Raw genomic sequence first — 20,780 nt, forward strand, 5'->3', positions numbered from 1 at the left:
TTTTTAAACATCAGCACTGACTTTTTTAAAAAATAATATTGACCTTAATCATAAGTATTTACTTTAAGACAAAAATAATTTACATACATACCAAAAAATAATAAATAAATATATATATATATATATATATATAATCAGAATATAAAAAAAATATACACTAAAAACCATATCAATCTACCAATTTTCAACAACTGCAACATTCAGGTCAACACCAATAGCCTTTAGATATAATGGAAGCTGTGAATGTAGTATGTTGAGGAAGAAAGTGAGATAGGTAAACAAGTATTCACAGTAAATATTTTCAAATTTGCTATGGTATATTAATAAAATGCCTTCAGCAATCCATTTTGAATTACCTGTTCAAATTTCAAGAGTCATTACTTATTAACCTATAAAGCTTTTATTAACCATTTTATATAACAAGTGAATGTACAGGCCCAATTTTTTCAGACAGCTGCAGATAGTGCAACCCCAGAAAGCTTATATGAAATCTTCATATTCATCTCCATAATTAGATAATTCATAATCTCCTTCTCTTCCTACATTCAAAGTAACTCTTCCTTTGGTCTTCTTTTTATGTTTAGTAGACTAAAAAAAAAAAAAATCACAAATGAAATTTTACATAGGTAAAATGAATAAGCCTTACCATTTTTAATTTCTTTAGTTTTATATAGTACAATATACTTAAATACAAACTTGGTGTTATTTAGTTTAGATCTAAAACCAAAATTGAGATTGCATATGTTTCCAAGTAAATATAAAAAAAGTATTTTGTAATTCAGACTTGTTAAAGATACTTATAAGAATCCACCTACTGCTAATCATCTGTCTTTAGAAACATATTATTGTTTTAAATTAAGAATAAGAAACAGTTTAATACTTGAATCAACAAAGAGCATCACTCTTTTTTATAATATGCAGACTACTAAGTGATTGAGAAATCAAATTATTTGTCCACTTCCTAGTGGAACAAATGATTGCAAAATTATGCAATAAGGTAATTTTCTGGGATTAAGTAGCCCTGAAAAATTAGAAAATTCAAGAGTTTCAATGCAGGTAGTGACTAAAGAATGAAACTAGTAAATTCACAAAAATGATTCCATTTTCATTTCTAATTTTAACGGAAACGCTAACATTAGCTGATATCAATAACAGAGAATGCAATCATTATGCGGACTTACCATTTCAAACTGATAAAAAAGATTATGTACATCAATATCTTATCTTATGATGCTTTGCTTTACAATGACCTGCAATCATTAACTCAAATGACTATTTTAGTGACATGACGGTCCCGTGAATCAAATGATGCACAGTTTTTTGAACTGGTCATTTATGATGTTGCTTTCTTGCTGCATTTCTCTCTCTCTATGTTTTGATATTTGTTCTGAATTATAAACTACCGTATTTTTCGGACGATAAGATGCACCCCAAATTTATTAGATGATTTTTAGAAAAAAATATTTTATTATATAAAGATATTTACAAATTCTTACTTAATTTTTATATATTGTTACAATCATTTGTATTAGCAATATTCAGTTCATCTTCACTCGCAGTACTATCACTGGTCTCATTAATGTCACAGTTCATATTACTTTCTTCTGAACTATTGTTGTCACTCCCTTCAAAAACTGCATCATCTTTGGTACCATCCATCACATTACTTATCCTTACTTTATAATAGTCTCTTCTTTCACAGCTTCCCATGAATTTTTTACCCAGGTACATTCTTATGAAATTGTTGGCCGTTTCATACGTCCTGTTGCTGTAACATCGTGATTTGGCTTTGCCATCCATTTGTTCCACTCTTCCCGCGTAAAAATTTTTGAATGGTTTATTAATAGATCCATCCAAGGGCTGTAATTGACTTGTAAGGCCCCCAGGAATGACAGCTAATTCTGTATTCATTTCTTTTAGAATTGATCTGAATTGATCCCACACTAACATCGCAGGCTTTTTAAACAACGCACCTGGACGTTTTGCCCATATCTTTTGTATCCATAAATTCATTCCTGTTTCGTCCATCCAGTCTTTATCTTGAACATGGATAATAATGCCATGAGGAATTTCATCTCCCGGTAACGTTTCTCTCTTGAAGATTAACATGAGGGGATAGTTTCGTTCCGTCCGCGCAACAAGCTAAAACTATACTGTAGTGAGTTTTTTCGTGACATGTTGTTTTGATCACTATTGATTTGGTGCCTTTTGAATCTACTGTCCGATTTGAAGGAACATCAAAAGTTAGAAGCACTTCATCTATGTTAGCAATTTGATTAAGCTCAAAGTTAAATTACCTTCTCGCTGATATGACAAATCTATTGAATTCTATAATTTTAGCTTCATAGTCAGCTGGCAATTTTTGGGATAGAGTGGTTTTTGTACGCATTAACAACCCATGTCTTTTCATAAATCTAAAGCACCAAGACGGTGATCTGGTAAAATCTAAAATCCCATTAGCAGTTGCCCATCGTTTCGCTTCAAAAATTATCGTTTTCGTAGAAACAGATATTCCCATGTTTCGATGATTTGTTATCCAATTTTTTATTTTATATTCTAATTCTGTCAATTTTTTTCGGTGCAAACGGAATGTTTTCTTGTGTTTACATCATCATCATCAAATTCCTGCCATATACCCTCAAGGGGTGTACAGGATATGATAGTACTGCATGAAAAATTTACATCATTACTAACTTCCCATCTACAATTTTCCTCAAAATCAGCCTGTTACTTGACAAGACTCCAACTTTACCAGGTCTTATATTTCTATCGTCTAAGGCACTTTGTACCGTATCAATCCACCTATATCTTGGTCTTCCTCTGGGTCATTTTCCTGCCAACTTGGCAGAGATCATTTTTTTGCTCATCTTTCCTCGCCCATTTTGTTTAAGTGACCATACCACCTGAGATTACCTCTGTTAACGCATTCCTGGATGCTGACAATGTCAAGTTCTTTCCTAATATTCTTGTTTTTAATATGATATTGCCATTGATGCCATCTGTTCACGCCCCTAATCTTTATCAGAACTCTCATATCTGCGGCCTCTAGTCTTTGGTCAAGTGTTTTACTTCTGACCCAGCTCTCAGATCCATAAATTAAAACTGGTTTGAACACTGTCTTGTATACAGCTAATTTAGTGTTCCGACTAATTTCTCTCTTATTCCATATGAATTTATTCAATTGACTTCCTACCATTCCAGCTTTGTTGATTCTGTTGTCTATTTCCATATTTAATTTACCATCTTCATTAAAAATCGTGCCTAAGTAGCTGAAATGTTTTACTTGTTCCACAGGTTCTCCATTCACAACACAGTTGACATTTTCAATGATTCTGCCTATTTTCATTGTCTTTGTCTTTTTATTGCTGACCTTCATACCATATCTATTACAACAGTTATTCAATTTAGTCAGAGAATCTTGCAGACTTGTAGCAAATTTATTTAGAAGTATAACATCGTCCACATAAAGCAAAGAGCTGACATTAACATCTCCAATTTTGATATCATGTTTAATACCACTTTCTTTCATAATGTGATCCATATAGATAATGAATAACAGAGGGGATAATGTACATCCTTGTCTCACACCTGATTTAATATTAAACCATCTTCCTGTATTTCCTTCAATTCTAACTGCCAACTTACAACTCAAACAAAGACTAAGTATTGCTTGATATAATGCCCCATTGACATTTTATAACTGCAGCGTATTGAATAGCTTCTCTCTTGGCACCTTGTCATATGCCTTTTCCAAATCGACAAAACTTAAATACAGATATTTGTTATATTCCCATGCTTTCTCGACTATTTGTCGTAAAGTGAAGATCTGATCCTGACAGTCTCTATTTGACCTGAATCCAGCTTGTTCTTCACCAAGCTTTTCTTCCACAATTCTTCTCACGTTTATCAAGTATACTTGCATATATCTTGCCAGGAACACTCAGTAGGAAAATACCTCTGTAATTCTCACATTCAGTTTTATTTCCATTTTTATATATGGGCACTATTAGAGCTCTACTCAAATCATCGGGAATTCGTCCCTCTGTCCAGGCTTTCTGAACTATGCAGTGCAGCCACTGTAAGACTTTTATACAATCATACTTCAGCATTTCTGGTCTAATATCATCTACTCCTGCTGCCTTTCCACATTTCAAGCCTTTGATGGCTTTTTCTACTTCAAGTATGGATATGTATTCCTGACTGTATGCCTGTTGAGTGCTGTTTACCCTATCACTGCTTGTTTCATTTAGCTATTTTTCGAAGTAATTACTCCATACTTCAAGGGTATCTTTTTCTCCTGTTTTCATGTCACCTTTATCATCTCTAACTCCTTTTACAGCACTCTTTTCCATTTCCAAGCTTCTTCAACAACCTCCAGAATATCTTACAACCTTCTTGATATTTATTTTCTGTGTTCTTGCTAAAATCTTCCATGACTTTTGATATTATGATATAATGTTTAGCTAGTTTTACACAATGTTTCGCTTTCTTACATTTGTCTCTGTATTCTCTAAGAGCACAAGCTGACTTATTTGCCAGGAACTTTTGATATGCTTTCTTCTTTTGCTTCACTGCCTCTTTTAACTTCCTGGGTCCACCATGGAGTCCTGATTTTTCTATCCTTGCAGACAACCTCACCACATGCCTCTCTTGCTGAATCAATCAGGGTTTCCTTCAAGGCTTGCCACTGAATCTCCAAGGTTTGGTTCCTGTTCTCAAACTCTTTCATTTTTTCTTCAATAATCTTTGTATATGTTAGTCTACAGTTCATATCTGAGAGCTGCTCAACTTCGCTTTAAAACTTTCTTACATGTTATTCTTTTCAATATGAAATTCAATTTTATCCTGCTCAAGACTAAATAGTCATCGTTTCCAATTTCAAATCCTATGTACACTCAGGTGTCCTGCACCAGGGAGAAAACATCACTATCAACAATAACATAGTCAATGAGAATTTTCTTATTCCTAGCCTCTTTTCTCCATGTGAATTTGTGCACATTTTTATGTTGGAACATGGTGTTAGTAATAACCAGTCCATGTCCTGAGCAGAAGTCCAACAGGTATTTGCCATTATTATTAGCTTTGCTATTTTCTCCAAATTTTCCCAAAATATTTTTGTAAATAAATTTTTTATTTTGTAAACAAAATAAAAAAAAAATAATGATACAACAGGTCAAGAATAAAATTTGGTCAGCTAAATCCCAAATTGCTAGCCCCTCCTCGTTTGTTTAGTATCCAACCATATACATACTAATGGGGTGCACAAGGTGAAAACTGGACATTAGGTGAGAAGCGAAGGAGGTCTCCTTCTAATTATCTAGTTTTAACCTTTAAGCAAACCTCACTCCACATATCTATAAGAGAGTGAAATTTGTGAAGTCTTATAATATAAAACATTTCCAAAGTTACTGTGAGAATGTTTTCTAGTCTAACTACATGATCCTCATTTCTATAGCTTTTGCATAAAGAATGCAACAACATTTTTATATAATTGCAGTAGCAAGATATTTCACTGGGAAAGGTAAGCAAAAGTAAATTATATTTGACAGTTATAGTTTTTATCCTTATTTTAGTAAAGAAACAAGTGTAAAGAAACAAAAGTTATAAAATATCTTCATGACAGTGCTACTTATATAACAGCAGTTGACTTTATATCCAGTTGTCTTAGTATCTCACAATGCAGAGCACACTTTCTCAGGTATGTATAATATCATGCATTATTGGAAAAGTCACCACCCAGAGCAGTTCGAACTTTCCTGAGATGGCATCAATAGCAGCTTGACCCTTGCAAAATTATATGCAAGGGTCAAGAATTGCAAGCATGGTTTACTTTGTAAGTTAATGGCTATTTAAAATGTTTCTTAGATTTAAAAAAAAAAAATTCAAATACACCGAAAACAATTAATTCTCATCACATCACAGTGAGAAATATTTAGTAACAGTTATTTTATAAAAGAAAAAAGATATTGGCAACCACTTTAAAATCAAAATACAATTTCATGTTCTTAGTGAAATATGAATTCAATATTTTATATTACTACTTACTTTCTGGGCTTTCACTTTTTCATTTGCTAAGGCATTAAGTGTACTAGTAAGTTTTTTAATATCATCACTTTCCACTATAAAAAAATACATATTGTATTTAATCAAAACATTATTTCACTGTAGTACTACAATCAATAATAACTTGCTTTATTTATTTTTATATTAAATAGAAAGCCTGAAAATTCAACAGATAAAAAATTTTAGCAAAAAGATGAAATTACAAAATTACAACAGCAGAAATATAGAAAAAAATCCACAAATTAACTACTAGGAGCAGACCTGCAGAAAATTTATTTGCATACTTAAACAAAAAGTACAGATGTACACTAATTTTTTTTTCCCTTCAGAAATACTATCTGCTATTCTATCCAATAAAACAACATACCACTAGTAAATTGTAAATGAGAATGAAAGCCAGCATTTAGTTACATTATTGCTAGTTTTCCAAAATTAAAAAAAAAAACTGCCATCCTGCTTATTGAAAACCAAAAATCCATCTTCAGTCTCTAGAGAGTAGAATTCACAGATTCAAGATTCAAACCCTCAGCCCACCAACAGTTTTAAAATATGCTATAGATTTTCAAAACTGATATAAAAAATGTCTGGAATACAAAGTGTACTTACATATTTAATTAATACTTTATTTCCTTTAAAAGTATCACCGATTCCTAACATGCATCATCAAGATGTGTCCAAATTAACCTATTTGTTAGGTCTCCAATATTCTCAAATCTTATACAGTCATACCCCGAAGTTACGCGGTAAGTGAGACCAACAAAAAGTGCGCCAGTCGAATTCGCGTAACTCGGGTATAATTTTGCATACAATCATAAAAAATATTAGTTAATTGGGACCAAAGGTTTACAAAAAAACACCTATATTTTTTAAGAAATATAATCATAATTGTAGTCTTTCGTAGATAAAAAAAAAAGTTATTTCGATGTCAATGGTTTCATAACATCTAATAGATTCGTCTGACAGCATAATGTCTTTTTCTTGTCACGCAAAATTTCTTCATAGCAAGCTAATGATTTTTTTATTCCTTACCTTGTGGCTACAATTCGTTCCTTGTTAGAATCTATGTCCTCCAAAATCTGTAAATCTTTCTTTTATGATTGTTCTTACTGTGGATTCTGTAGATCAAACTTCTTTCTAGCTCACAAATTTTCATTCCGCTTTCAAAATCCTTAATAATGTTGAGTTTTGTTTCCAAAGTCAATGTTTTTCTTTTCTTGCTAGCTGTAGAAGAATCGGACTTGCTTCCTTTGGATGACATTATTATTTTTTATGTGATAAAATAATATTAGCATTTATTCTCAATTTACTTAAACACCGGTACTCATCCTACAGTAAAAATCGCAAGGAGGAATTTTAACAAGCACATTATAATAACAACAAGCCTTCAAAAGCCATGTGGTGTTTTTCTTAATGCTTTCTAATATGATTTCAAGATCACAAATATAAGTACAAAATATAGAAGCTCTATAGGATTCTTATATTCTTTCTTGAAGAAACTATTTTAAATTTTATATCAGCATTTTGAAGAACATTGCTATCTTTTAGTGAATCATTTTTAGGCACAGAATTATAAGCTTATATTTATTACTATTATTAAGAAAGACCTCCAGGGAGTCAGGGACTCATTGAGGGAGGTCATATGCTACACACACCAGCTATCATACTTGTTCTTGAATTCATTCACACTGCTTGAACACAACATCCAATGGAAATCCATTGGCATCATACACCACTCTATGAGAGAAAAATCTAGCCTTCCCTTCTTAGCATCATTCATTCTCAGCTTCCAAGTGTTCTCGTCCGTTCCTCACCCTCCATAAAATGAAAAATTCCATCAACTGAAATTCTGTACGACCCTTTCAGAAGTTTGTAAGTCTCGATCATATCACTCCCTCTTTCTCCTGTATGCTAGTATTTGCAGTCTACAAATTCTCAATCTGTCATCAATTTATCAGGATGATTTATTCTTAATCATCAGTCATTCTAAGGCTGATGTTTTCGAATTATGGCTGAAGCAACTAAGGCTATGAGATTAGTGTATACTGTCTGTTAATTACACATGTTCTTCTGGCCAGTTTCCCTGAAAAACGTTTATAAAAGTTCTCCACATCTTGAATCATTTTAAGGTGCTCCTTGATCTGGAGAAAACTGTTATACTTATGCAGAGACAATTCAGATATCTTCAATCTCACACCCTTTAATATACTTTGTAAGAGCAAGAGAGAGAGAGAGAAAAAATGAAAAATATTTTAAACTTTTCACCTAACTTATTCTTAAGGGATTAGCACACAATGCAAGAAAACTTAAATTTGTTTGCAGTGAAGTAGATTTTAGTTGGATGAGAAGAATATTCTGTTCACTGTGTATGGATACAGTATTCTAAATCAACCTAATAACATTCTTAAATTATTTAAAGAGACAGTGTGCATGTTCATGCCCAATCTCCAGTCAATGGAGTATTTGAACTAAAGTACTTATTAGAGAAATTATACTTTTTGCTTGATATTCTTTTCTGTTCGTGTTTTATTTATTAAACTTTTTTTTTTTTTGACAAGTTTATTGACTCGATTTTAATCAGCATATTGCTAACTTAAGGTGTGAAATATTAGTTCAGCAACATACATCCTGCATTGTTTTAAAGAATTCTTTTACTTGAGTATGTTTATTTTTTTTTGACCAAAAAAGTAGTGTATCAAAAATAACTAACATTTGGTCTATATGTCGTAATAATTATTTAATAAAACCTACTTGTTTTGCCACTTAAGCTAGTGGCTTCATCTGCGTTAGGATGAACACACCAATATACAACAAGTGTTAAATATGAATCATTACATAACTAAAAACAACAAATGTGTAGGAACCATTACACAAAAATACAGAAACACGTGGAGCGAGGAATCTGGCACATGGTCAGTCATTGTTCAGCAGGTGTGCCAGATAACAGAAAAATTAATGTCCCAGGTGCTTAAAGATCTGATAAGTGACTTCCAAATGTCACACAAAATCATTCGTTGGTTTCTGTAGAGAGTGCCTTGTGAGTGGATTACCATCGTAGCCTTTTTGATGTTGCGGATGCTGAAGTTGCCTTCTATATATGGCATGGGGCTCTTGTCCCATTCAGTGTTGTGATGAGTATGGGAGAAATGGAATGCCAGACCTGGGCTGTCTTCTCTGTCGTTAATGACACCGCCAATTATGTTAAGTTTGTCTTATTTCTAAACTTCTCGATATTTGTCCTATGTAATTAATGCCACAAAAACAGAATATTGTAAACTTCAGGGTATTTGTTGAAAGGATTCTGGTCCTTGGGCAAGTGTAACAGATTTCGTACTATCATAATGGGTTTGAAGGCCACTATAATGACATGAGATTTGCAATTTTTAGCGAAAGTCTGCCAATAAAAGGGATAGAAGCCGAAGCTCTGTAATGAATGTCATGAATATTTTATGGAGAGGGATTACAGAATAGTATTCTTTCTACCATGTTTTTAGGGTATCCATTGTTGATCAATAGTTGGAGAATAGAATGCAATTCTTTGGTTAGTGTTCCTTCATCTCTTATATAATAGAGATTGCCCTCTTTTGTCAGCGTATGTACAATACCTAATTTTTGTGAAATATGGTGCAACGAGGAGAAAACCGTATGAATTGGCTTACAGTATCCCCCCCCCAAGAGAAATGCCTCTGTCTGCTTTTTTCGTAATTACAACATCTAGAAAAGGTCATTTTCGTTCATTTTCAAGTTCTAAAGTGAATTTGATTTTATGGTAGAAGTAGTTAATAGATGACAGAAAATCGTGTAACAGTTTCTGTCATCTCAGCCACAATGTGTTTCCACATTATGAATACGTCGTCTACATATCTCCACCAAAAGTGACGGGTTAGGACTTGATCAGAGTTGTGATCAAGCAAAATGTCCACCTGACACAATTTATTTATTTATATTTTCTTCTTTTAACACTAACAGTCAATAAAGATTTGTAACCTTTGAAGTGAAATTGCAGAAAATGAAAATAAAATTCAAATAATATGAACTTTTAAACTTTTATTTTAAACAGCTTGGGAAAGAATATTCAGTCACTCTGTCTACCCCCCCCCCATGATAAAAGCTCTCCTGTGAAGCAAACATATTATTATAGTGGTATAGTCCGACCACATAAGCAAGAGCTGTTGTTGGCAGACTGCCAAGAAGAGTCAATTCATGTTGAAGGGGAGAAAAAAATAAGGCGATGTATGAATTGGTTACCAACACGCGAAATCACGTGCTTTATACATAAAATTTTCCAACTGTTATGCAAGCAAAATAGTTACCACTTTAAAAACATGTAGAAGTTAATTTTCTGACGTGTAATAATAAACACTCATCCACAATACGGATTGATTATCCTATTATCGGAATGGATTCTCCTTCTTTTGACATGCACAGAAGTGTAGAATCTGTGGGTGTACTATAGTTGTGTGTTAAATATGTGATTTTACCACAATATCAATGTTCAAGTCAAGTCTGTTTAGATGCATGAATTCATATCAATTATATATATATTTTTTTACCTACAGAAGTCTTCTAAATTATAAAAGCACATAAATTACACAACAAATCAATCAAGACTCCAGTTTTAGGTAGAAATTTTCATTTGCTGTTATTTGGTTAATATATATTATTGTTACATATCACCACTGCCAGGAGTCCAAGAAATAATCATGAGAGGACATTCTATATTTTCCACACAACCCACTGTCTACCCTATTCAATCTTCTATCTACATATATACTATCTACAGCCGACCTGGTTGGCTGAGTGTTTAGAGTATCCGCTCTCCAGCCAAAAGGCTGTAGGTTTGAATCCCGCTGTGGGAATGGATGTTTGTGATTGTCTGTGAAAATACTGGTGGGTGGTAGATGGCATTGGTGTAGTTGCGGTTTGCTGTATGTGGAATTCTGGTAGGTGGATTAACAATTTTCATTAGAACATTACTGACAGCAAACAAATCAGCTTCTCTTCCAGCTTGGTCTGTGAAGTTTTGAGCTGTCCACTCAAAAAAATATAGGTTAGACTTCCACAGAGATCTAAAATAAACTTGGAGCATGTCAAATATATTGATGGATGACATAGCAGATTTAAAGCCAGAATTGCTTGTGGCTTTGGCATCAAAGGACAGTCTATATGCAACTATACTATATGAACATATGCAACTATACTACACGTATAGTTGCATGCATACGTTCTCCAGCTAGTTCAATCTGTTTTGCAAGGGAAAAAAAAAAAAAACACCAACTGAGTGAGTTTTTGTGATGAAAATGCTATCATCTTACAAAACCAACTAACTCCTTCAGTTGATAAACCCTTATAAATGTTTATTACAAGGATTCAAAACCCACGTTTTTCCAACCAAAGGGCAGATGATGTGCTGTCTTCATGAATGCGTAATGGAGACACCAGGTATAAGGTTCAACAAAAGATCATATAATATTTCTGGGGAATATGCATGCGTAAACAAAGAAAATGTAAATGATTGGCATTCGGTTCTTGCAGTAATACTTGATCTGTATAAATATCTCTCTTTATTTGTATCAGTTATCAGTAAGATAAAGGCATTCTTAAAAATTAAAACTACTGCAATATAAATGTAATACAAAATAAAGTACTGTGTATGCTGCTTGATTTTAAGGTACTTTTCAAGCTACTTAGAGGGCTCCACAATTGGTATGCTGAGCAGAGGTTTTGAAGTGGGAAATGAAAATCGCCTATGAGCTGTAAAGATTCACATACATTCATGCTACAGTTGAATTCATCGCATATAGATCGGATAGAAGAGCTGCTATCCATTTGGCCCACCAGATTGGCAAATTGGTTATAAGACATTTGCTAATGTGATGTTTTTCCCTACTGTTATGTACTGTTGGAATGGATCTCTGCTTATCTTTTCCCTTTTATCTAAATGCTAGTACACCTATAGTAGATTCTATAGAAGTAGACATTCCTGTCCAAATTGTAATTATTTAGAACAAAATGTCCTCCAATTTCTTTGATGTCCCTGTCAGGAACAATAAAAATTAAACTACTCTGATCAAGATGTAAATAACTGACAAAATTATGTAATGATACAGACTGTGAATGGATATGACAGATCATGGAAAATAAAAAAGAAATCAAAAGGCAAAAATGTCACATTTGATAGAGTGACAATTGGGGGAAAAAGTGAGCATTTCTTTTTTTGCTTAATTATTAACAGGAGTACAGAAACAACCTCAGTTTCTTCCTTTTTATTGAAGGGCAGAGAGTAAGCATAAGTTTGAAGAATTAAATGGAAGTAGTGTTGTGTTTCAAGATGGAAGTAGTGCTCCTCATGAGTGTTGGTTGAATAATTTCTGTTTACAGTTTAGAAAGGTTAAAAACAATAATATAATTTCTTGTCAAGTAAAATTCAATTTGTTTCCATTCAGCATTTAATTCTTTTCTTTTTTTAATTAGACACTAAAGATGATTATCCATCTTGCTTTCAGCTGCTTTGCACATTCAAAATTCTAAATTAGTGTGTGATTGAGTAAAAATATAGCTAAATACTAAATGAAAATAGGTAAGTAAAACAGAAAATAAACTATTCTCATTTAGGCACAATATTCAATGAAGATGGAAAATTAAAATTAAAAGAGGTAATAGAATAAGTAAAAATGGTATTGTGAGGAGTCAGCCATAAAAATTTATATGGAATAAGACTGAAATCAGCCAAAACAGCTGACTTGGTTGGCAGAGTGGATTAGAATCTTCACTCTCCAAACAACAGGCTATTGCTATGGCTCCCAGTATGAGACAATAACCACTGTGCTTAATGGGGGCTTGAGAAAGTTCCAAGTTTGTTGGCTGAAGTAGGGGAAACATATTCTTTAATCCTTAGCTCACCTGTACTATTAAATGTATCATTAGTTTTTAACTTTTCATAGGTAGGATTTGCATAAAAAATAAATAAATAAAAAGCCAACAGGATACAAGATACTACTGTTCAAAAACTGACTAAACTAGTGTTCAATCAAAGTAACTGACTGTAGACTAGAGATTACAAATATGAGAATTACAACAGCATCAGCAACAGAACCATATTTCGGTTTAGAAAAGACTTGACAATTATTAATAGATAAGAATATATAAGAACATGCCTGTCCTCCTCTCCATGCAGTATGAGTGAGATTCTTCAAGGGTACACCAGTAAAAATGATGGTGCTGCAAGCGAGCTGCTAAATAGCATACTGGCTTGAACCTGACAGTAATGAGTGGAGGCTTCCTGGTTAAGTGCTGCATAATCCAAATGCTACTTACTCTGCCAGGTCATACCCAGAGAGGGAGTCTGAGCAGCGGTATGTGGAAGGCAGAGTCTAGGCCACATTATTGCACAGGTGTCATATCCAAGAGTTTCTTTCCAGGGAACAATAAATGACCCAATAATGAATCCTACAAACACTGCCACTTTGAACGAAAATAAATCTCCTCAAAAAGCAATCTAAGTCTCCAAACTCCAAAAATCATTTTGACCTCCTCACGCCTTCTTCGTCATGGAGTTTAACCATCTGCAATCCAGCTATCCAAGAAGTCAGGTTATCTGGAAGGTGATTTTAATTGTCCACAACTCCACTGACCAAGCTGAATGAAATGCCCTTGCTATAAGCAATAACCTAACACAATCGTACCTCTACCTATCTGAATTCCTGATAATCAACTTCATTCTCCTAATATTTTAACCAGTTCTCCTTCCAGATACACTGAAGAGGTCACCTATCCTCTCAGCAACTCAGATCACAATCTTGTGCAAGTCTCCTCTCTTACAGACCTGCCCTTCTTCCAACCACTCCCAACCTCGTGTACTTTGGCACTATAAAAATAACAAGTGGGATGACTTCCAGAATTTCTACTTTTATTTCGACAGTCTGACTACTGCTTCTGTTTCTTCTGACCCACACATCTGCTCTGAGTAAATCTCAGAAATTATCATCACTGGCACAAAGCCCTTCATTCCCCAATTCTACCTAAAATTCCTGCCCACTTTCCATGTCCTGCTTTAAAGAAAATGTACCAAAGCAGCTGTAGAAAAAAATGCAGCTTACCACATGTGGTAAGTTTCATTTATGCAGAGAAAAACAGGAGACAAAAGTATACCATCAAACTACCAACCAACTGCTATCACCTAAATTCACTCCAAACTAATGGAGAAATTCATCAACAGGCAACCTTTCCATTACCCAGAGGACCCCAGTATAGATTCTGCCATTCAAGACACATTGCTGACCTCTTAGCATACATCATCCACGAATTGACACATGCCATGGTAAGGTTCAGAGAAACACGCGCTGTTGCTCGACATTTCTAAAGTTTCTGATTGCATCAAGGCCTGCTAAGCAAATCGCCATCATTGGGTCTACTTACTATTCTATGTAACTGGGTAGCCAGCTTTCTCTGAGGTCATGGTGAATGGTTTCCTCTTTTCAAGCTTTGCCACCAATAGTACAGAACCTCAGGGTTCCGTACTATGACCTTCCTTTTCTCCTATACATGAATGACCTACTCTCAATCGCCACTAATCCTATCCACAGTTTTGCCAATGTTGGTACTCTCCATTCATCCTACTCATTTGACAAACCATGCAGTGTTCAGACATCCAAAACTTCAAAATCATCTTCAGCCAATGCCTTAAACGCTGATATCCATATCAACCAACAGCAGGTCGAGGACAATCTGGTCACCTTCAATGCCATCAAAATGTAGTCTTGCCTTTTCTCTCACAAAAGGGATCTCAGGTTACCAATTAAAAAAATAAAAATAAAAAATCACCGCACACAGATCTCTCTCTCTTCTCAGACTAACATTTACCTCAAAGCCTTTCATGGCATAAATCTCAAATCTGCCCATCCTTTGAATACTGCACAGATATTTGGGATGGTGCACCTAAAATAATCTCCCTAAAAATTCTCTATGTTGATGATAGGTGAGCAATTGACTTCTATCCTTGCAGACAACTTTAGCACAGCCATACTGAACTTTTGAATGGTAATAAAAATTGTTCATCTATCGTCATTCAAAGTTGTATACCCCCCTTTCAAAACACCCTGTATATCAGTTTGGTGGTTCAAAATTTCTCAGTAAAAAGTAGCGATAATGAAAATTTCTTTAGTATTTTAAATGTCTGCAGAATGATATGTACATGATTAGTCACACAATAACGGTTTTCAATGCAGCTAGCCAAAACTTTAAAACAGGTCACTATAGAAGCAACTCCTTCTGGTAACACAATGATAAAGTAATCATTCATGACAGTGTTATAGTATAACCAACACTAGAGCAACACAAATAATTAATTTATTGCTTTTAGTGATATTTTGTGCATTTCAACCAGCAACCTCAGAGAGCACTAAATTACAAATAGCAGATAATTAGATAGTTGCAGAAACAATTTAAACTGTAAGCGAAAATGGACTAATGTCCTAACGAGTATCCTCTAGAGACTGGATAAAAACAAAGTTAACTCCAAAAAGTCAGGCTAAATGTGGTTGTAAAATGATGATAGTCTCCAAGATCTTTAGCAAATCAATGCAACTCTGTTGAGGTTGGGAGAATTTTTCATAGATGATGCTGATTCTAAAAACAGTCGCTCAAACCTTTGGCGACTTACAACTAATTGCGTGTGTGTATGTGTGTGTGTGTGTGTGTGTAGAAATGTCAAGGGCATTCTGGTCTTGCAGGCTAAGTTGTAGGCATAAGGAACTTTATACACACCAGGACATAGTAGAGGAGAAGCTGGTGCTAGGAGAGCAGATGAAGGTTTCTAGTTGGATGGATGGATGATTTGAAAGTGGAATGGAGATTATATTTGCATTTCAGCTATTTTTTGTGAAACACCTTGAATATAAGGGAAAAGAACAATTTTGCTATGATCTTGTGTGTTAGTTTCAGGAGGATGATAAGGGAGCATACAACATTTTATCTATTTTATAGGGGAGCAGTTGAATCCATTGGATATAAAAGTTTGTGATGTACCAAGTTCAGTAGCAAGGACTATGTCATTTGAACAAATAGCCATGGCTGTGTGTGTGTGTGTGTGTGTGTGTGTGAGTTTTGAGAATACTGCATTGCTTGGTGACAGAGTGATTATATATGAGCGATTTCCATTGTGTGTTTCCTATAATCAGAAAAGGACAATGAACAATTTGGTAGGTGTGTAACTAATGTGTCTGGGAGGGTAAAAATTAAACAATAATTGCATAAGGTGCTGCCTACTATTGTCACATGCCACCACAAAATGTTTATCATAACATAGTTCTGTATACATGAAGCTTTTTATGAATGATGACCAAACTTTGTGCAGAAGGATGCCTTGGTTTTATTTTACTGAGTAGGCATGAATAGCACTCCACCCCATGTAATATGTTTTCTGCCAAATGAGCTGGCCTTTGGTTTGTGACCAAACCAGATTTAAGTTCTCTCTCCTTTTCCACATTTTTAAAATGTTCTAACATATCGATCTTTTTATCCAATATCATATATCATGCACTAAGAGTACATCTTGCAGACATCTGGCTTATTCCAAGAATCCAAGGAGCTCAAAAAATACATAAATCAGGATTACCTTTTAAGATCTCTCTCATCAACACTAGAAATTCACTTACCTCCAGTCTTGCTAAATTTTTCTTCTAGTTTTTTCAGAAGTAGGGAAAACATTCATAAAGTGTTCACGTTGTTGAAAAAAAGCAAAGGACATGGTAATGGAATCTTCAGACCTAACAAGCTAAATGTAATAAACCTGTTCACATACATCCAAAAAGAAACCTTGAAGATATTTCCTATTTTTTTCTCTCTGGATACTATTATACAATTAAAACACTGCATGGAAAACAATTTCTTCCAATCCAAAGACAAGTACTGTGAATAAATACAAGCTCTAACTATGGGCTCCCTACTGGTCAATTTATATATGGAATCTTGCTAAGTATTTTTCTCTCTCGGTTTCTCCAGAAGTAGAGAAAAGAGTAATTCATTAAGTATTCACTTTGTTGAAAAAACAAAGGACATGGTAATGGAACCTTCAGACAAGCCAAGATATAATAAACTTGTTCACAAATGTTCAGAAAGGAGAAACCTTGGAGATACTTCATAATCCTTTTCCCTTCAGTTAATACTGTAATTCAGTTAAAACACTGCAAGGAAAACACCTTCTTCCAATTTGAAGAAAAAAAAAACGTTAACTGTGCTATGCAGATAACATATTTATCATATGGCTATTTCCTATTTTCCCTTTCATGTTACGCTCAATGGCCTGTCACAGTCAAGTAACTCGGCTTGTTTGAACCCTAATTAATGCTTTTGATATGGTAGTTATCCTATCTGCATAGCGTATACTGTGGTTGTCAATTGAGTGTGTTCTTCTGTCTGGTTTGCAGGATAAAATACTCAGGTTTCCAGGCTGGAAAATCCTGCCATCTCCATATGAGACTGGCTAACTCACCATCAGTTAAAAAGTCTGATAAAGGTTCTTCACATCCTGGGATTCACACTCGAGTCTTTCCAACCAAAGGGCATCTCTGAAACCGAATGAGAATGGAGGCTCTCAACATGTAACTAGTCAACAAAACCACTAGAGTAGTTCAAGAAGTATTTAAAATAATCTACGCCTTTGCATAAAAGTTCACTATGGAGCTTAAAAACAATAGCACAAAGCTATTTCCTGGCATATATTTTTACGTCTCTAAAATATGGCAATTCAATATACAGGAAGCCCCCAACAATGGTGGAACACACACCTCCATGCTACCTTTCATCACTGCCGTTTACAAAAAGGTGGGAATAATCAGAATACCGAAGAACAGCTACTGTTCTGTATGCATTTCAAGAAGCATACAGAACAGTAGAAAACTTCACTATTTCATCCACATTTCAGATTAACTCTTCCTAATAAATGCAAGCTGGTCAACAAGATTTTACAAACACCACCTTAGTTAACAAATAATAATAATCATCAACAAATTCCTGCCATGTACCATCAAGGGGTGTACAGGATATGATAGTACTACATGAAAAATTTACATCATTACTATCTACAATTTTCCTCCAAATCAGTTCTGTTACTTGTCAAGACCACAACATTATCAGATCTTATATTTTTATAGTCTTAAGCACTTTGTACCGTATCATATATCTTGGTTTTCCTCTGGGTCGTTTTCCCGCCAACCTGACAGAGAACACTTGTTTTGCTAATCTTTCCTCGTCCAATCTGTTTAATGACCATACCATCTGAGATTAGCTCTGTTAACGCATTCCTGGATGCTGACAATGTCAACATCTTTCCTAATATCATTGTTTTTAATATGATATTGCCATTGATGCCATCTGTTCACGCCCCTAATCTTTCTCAGGCCTCTCATATCTGCGGTCTCTAGTCTTTGGTCAAGTGTTTTACTTCTAACCCAGCTCTCAGATCCATAAGTTAAAACTGGTTTGAACACTGTCTTGTATACAGTGTTCCGATTAATTTCTCTCTTATTCCATATGAATTTATTCAATTGACTTCCTACCATACCAACTTTGTTGATTCTGTTATCTATTTCCATATTTAATTTACCATCTTCACTAAAAATCATGTCTAAGTAGCTGAAATGTTTTTCTTGTTCCACAGGTTCTCCGTTCACAATGCAGTTGACATTTTCAATGATTCTACTATAAAAGTGCTGCGAGTCACTGTTCATGCAGCATATACTATGCAAGCCAAATGGGATGTTCTGGAGAGATCCATAGGTTAGAACATTTTAATATTTGTGAAAAAGAAAATATAAATCAGATTTTTAACATATCACTCAACCAATGCAGGCTATCCTGTTCTTTAATAGTAAACAGAAATGTAGCATAGTGACCATAACTGTTTTATTAGGAATTCGAAGAAGATTCAGAAATGATGTGCATACCTACCCAGTAAAATAAAACCAAGATATCATTATGTGCCAAGTCTAATCATCATAAAAAGCTTGACTATACAGAATGATGTTATGGTGCATATTTTGTGATCAAATGCAATGGTTAGCATAGTGGCTTTGCACTTCGCAACCATATGCCTGGGGAAGGAGTGTTCTAGGTTCGATTCCCATAGATGACATGAGGAGCTGAAGGATCTTCCTCAGCCATAGCTGGTCTTGGTCGTGGACAGTAATGTTTTCCCCCCCAGTTTAGCTGGGGTTTTTCATCCCACAAAGCAGGCAAACCAGCCTTGAGAACTCAACACTACGGACATAGGATACACCAGGGTGTAGGGCTGACCATCTTATCTTGTGAACAGTTTGAGGTCTGATGATTAATAAATCCTCGACACTGCAAGGTAAAAGAAGGAAGATGAGATGAGATGAGATGAGATACAACAATACCAGGTAGTATTTGTGCTTTCAGGTGTAACCTATTTAATTTTCATCCATTATATGTTATCCTTGTAACCTGTGATACAATTCTCTGATTTTTTAAACCCATTTTTTGTAATAAAACATTCCTGATGAGGTGCACCTTACAGAACATGAAGCTATATAAGTAGTGAATAATGAATGAATTTTATTTTTATTAGTTTGTGTCCTGTAGTCATATACTGGAAGATTCAAGATTAAACAATAACTTAATCTTATAAAGAAATTAAAATTTTGTTTTATATAAATAATGCAAAACCATCACAAACACAATGTGTATGTTGTTCTAATGTACACATCATTTATTCCATTAGAAACAATATGATAATGTAATATTCAAAAAATTCAACATTGCTTAGTAGATGTACAGGATATAATGAGAATGACCATAATTTTTCAATTTTTTGAACTGTGCAGTACCAAGGGTATTATGCAGTATATTATTCAAGGTACAAGAATGAAATTTTTATTTTATTTTTTTATTATAGGAAAAATGTTGTAAATTATTCTTTTCACTTAGTTATGTGCTGAGAAATGTCTGTGTGCAGGCTTAAGTGTTTGAGGACATCATATTGGAGGCTTAATGGATTGTATACAGCACTCAGAAAGGATTAAAATAGAATTTAATACTTCCTAAATTTCGTCTCAGTCACTGAGACATCTTCAGGGATTACAAAAAAAACTAATGTAACATATACACTAAAGTCCTATCTAGACTTAGATAGGATTTTAGTGTCATCCACTTGGTTGGGCTTAGTATTGTGTGTTATTTGTGTATATGTTACATTAGTTTTTTTGTAATCCCTGAAGATGTCTCAGTGACTGAGACGAAATTTAGGAAGTATTAAATTCTGTTTTAATCCTTTCTGAGTACTCTATACAATCCATTAAGCCTCCAACATGATGAGAAATGTATCTACAACAATGAAGGATACCTGCATAAGAATTGCAAAATAATAAAACAATAAACATGTAAAAAATACTTACAGTTTACACATAACTCTCTGAAAAGGTCATCTAGAAATGGATTATAATGTATTGATTTCTGAAAAACAAAGACATTACATTCATAAGAAACAAATAAAATAAATTCTTTTTTTTTTTCTTTCAAGTACTGAATTCAGTTTCTTTTTCAAGAAACAAATTTTAACTAAATACGCTTGAGTTTAGTCTGTAATGGAAGTAGAGCTTAGTGCCCCCCCTACCACCACTCTCATGAACATTTCCATCAAAAAATCCATTCCTGAGGAAGGCAGAATTAATTATGCTTTTGATTTGGGTTCATTTTGGATT

The 20,780-nt window shown here is 34.1% G+C and overlaps 1 protein-coding gene across 2 annotated transcripts in view; it reads right to left on the bottom strand.

Moving 5' to 3' along the window:
* Window positions 1-381: 381 nt before the first annotated feature.
* eIF3j (eukaryotic translation initiation factor 3 subunit j) overlaps window positions 382-20,780 on the bottom strand; it is a 192,270-nt gene continuing 171,871 nt past the window's right edge. For both annotated transcript variants that reach the window (XM_090406482.1, XM_090406484.1), the window contains exons 7-9: window positions 20,475-20,532; window positions 6,046-6,119; window positions 382-588 (exon numbers count right to left, since the gene is read on the bottom strand). In XM_090406482.1, coding sequence (XP_090262608.1) covers window positions 481-588; window positions 6,046-6,119; window positions 20,475-20,532 — 240 coding nt within the window. In that variant the 3' untranslated portion in view covers window positions 382-480. The remainder of the gene's footprint in view (window positions 589-6,045; window positions 6,120-20,474; window positions 20,533-20,780) is intronic.

The sequence above is a fragment of the Typopeltis vanoorti genome, chromosome 16, assembly GCF_054136105.1.
Source record: "Typopeltis vanoorti isolate ZY-2024b chromosome 16, IOZ_Tvanoo_1.0, whole genome shotgun sequence".
Classification (NCBI taxonomy): Eukaryota; Metazoa; Arthropoda; class Arachnida; order Uropygi; family Thelyphonidae; genus Typopeltis; species Typopeltis vanoorti.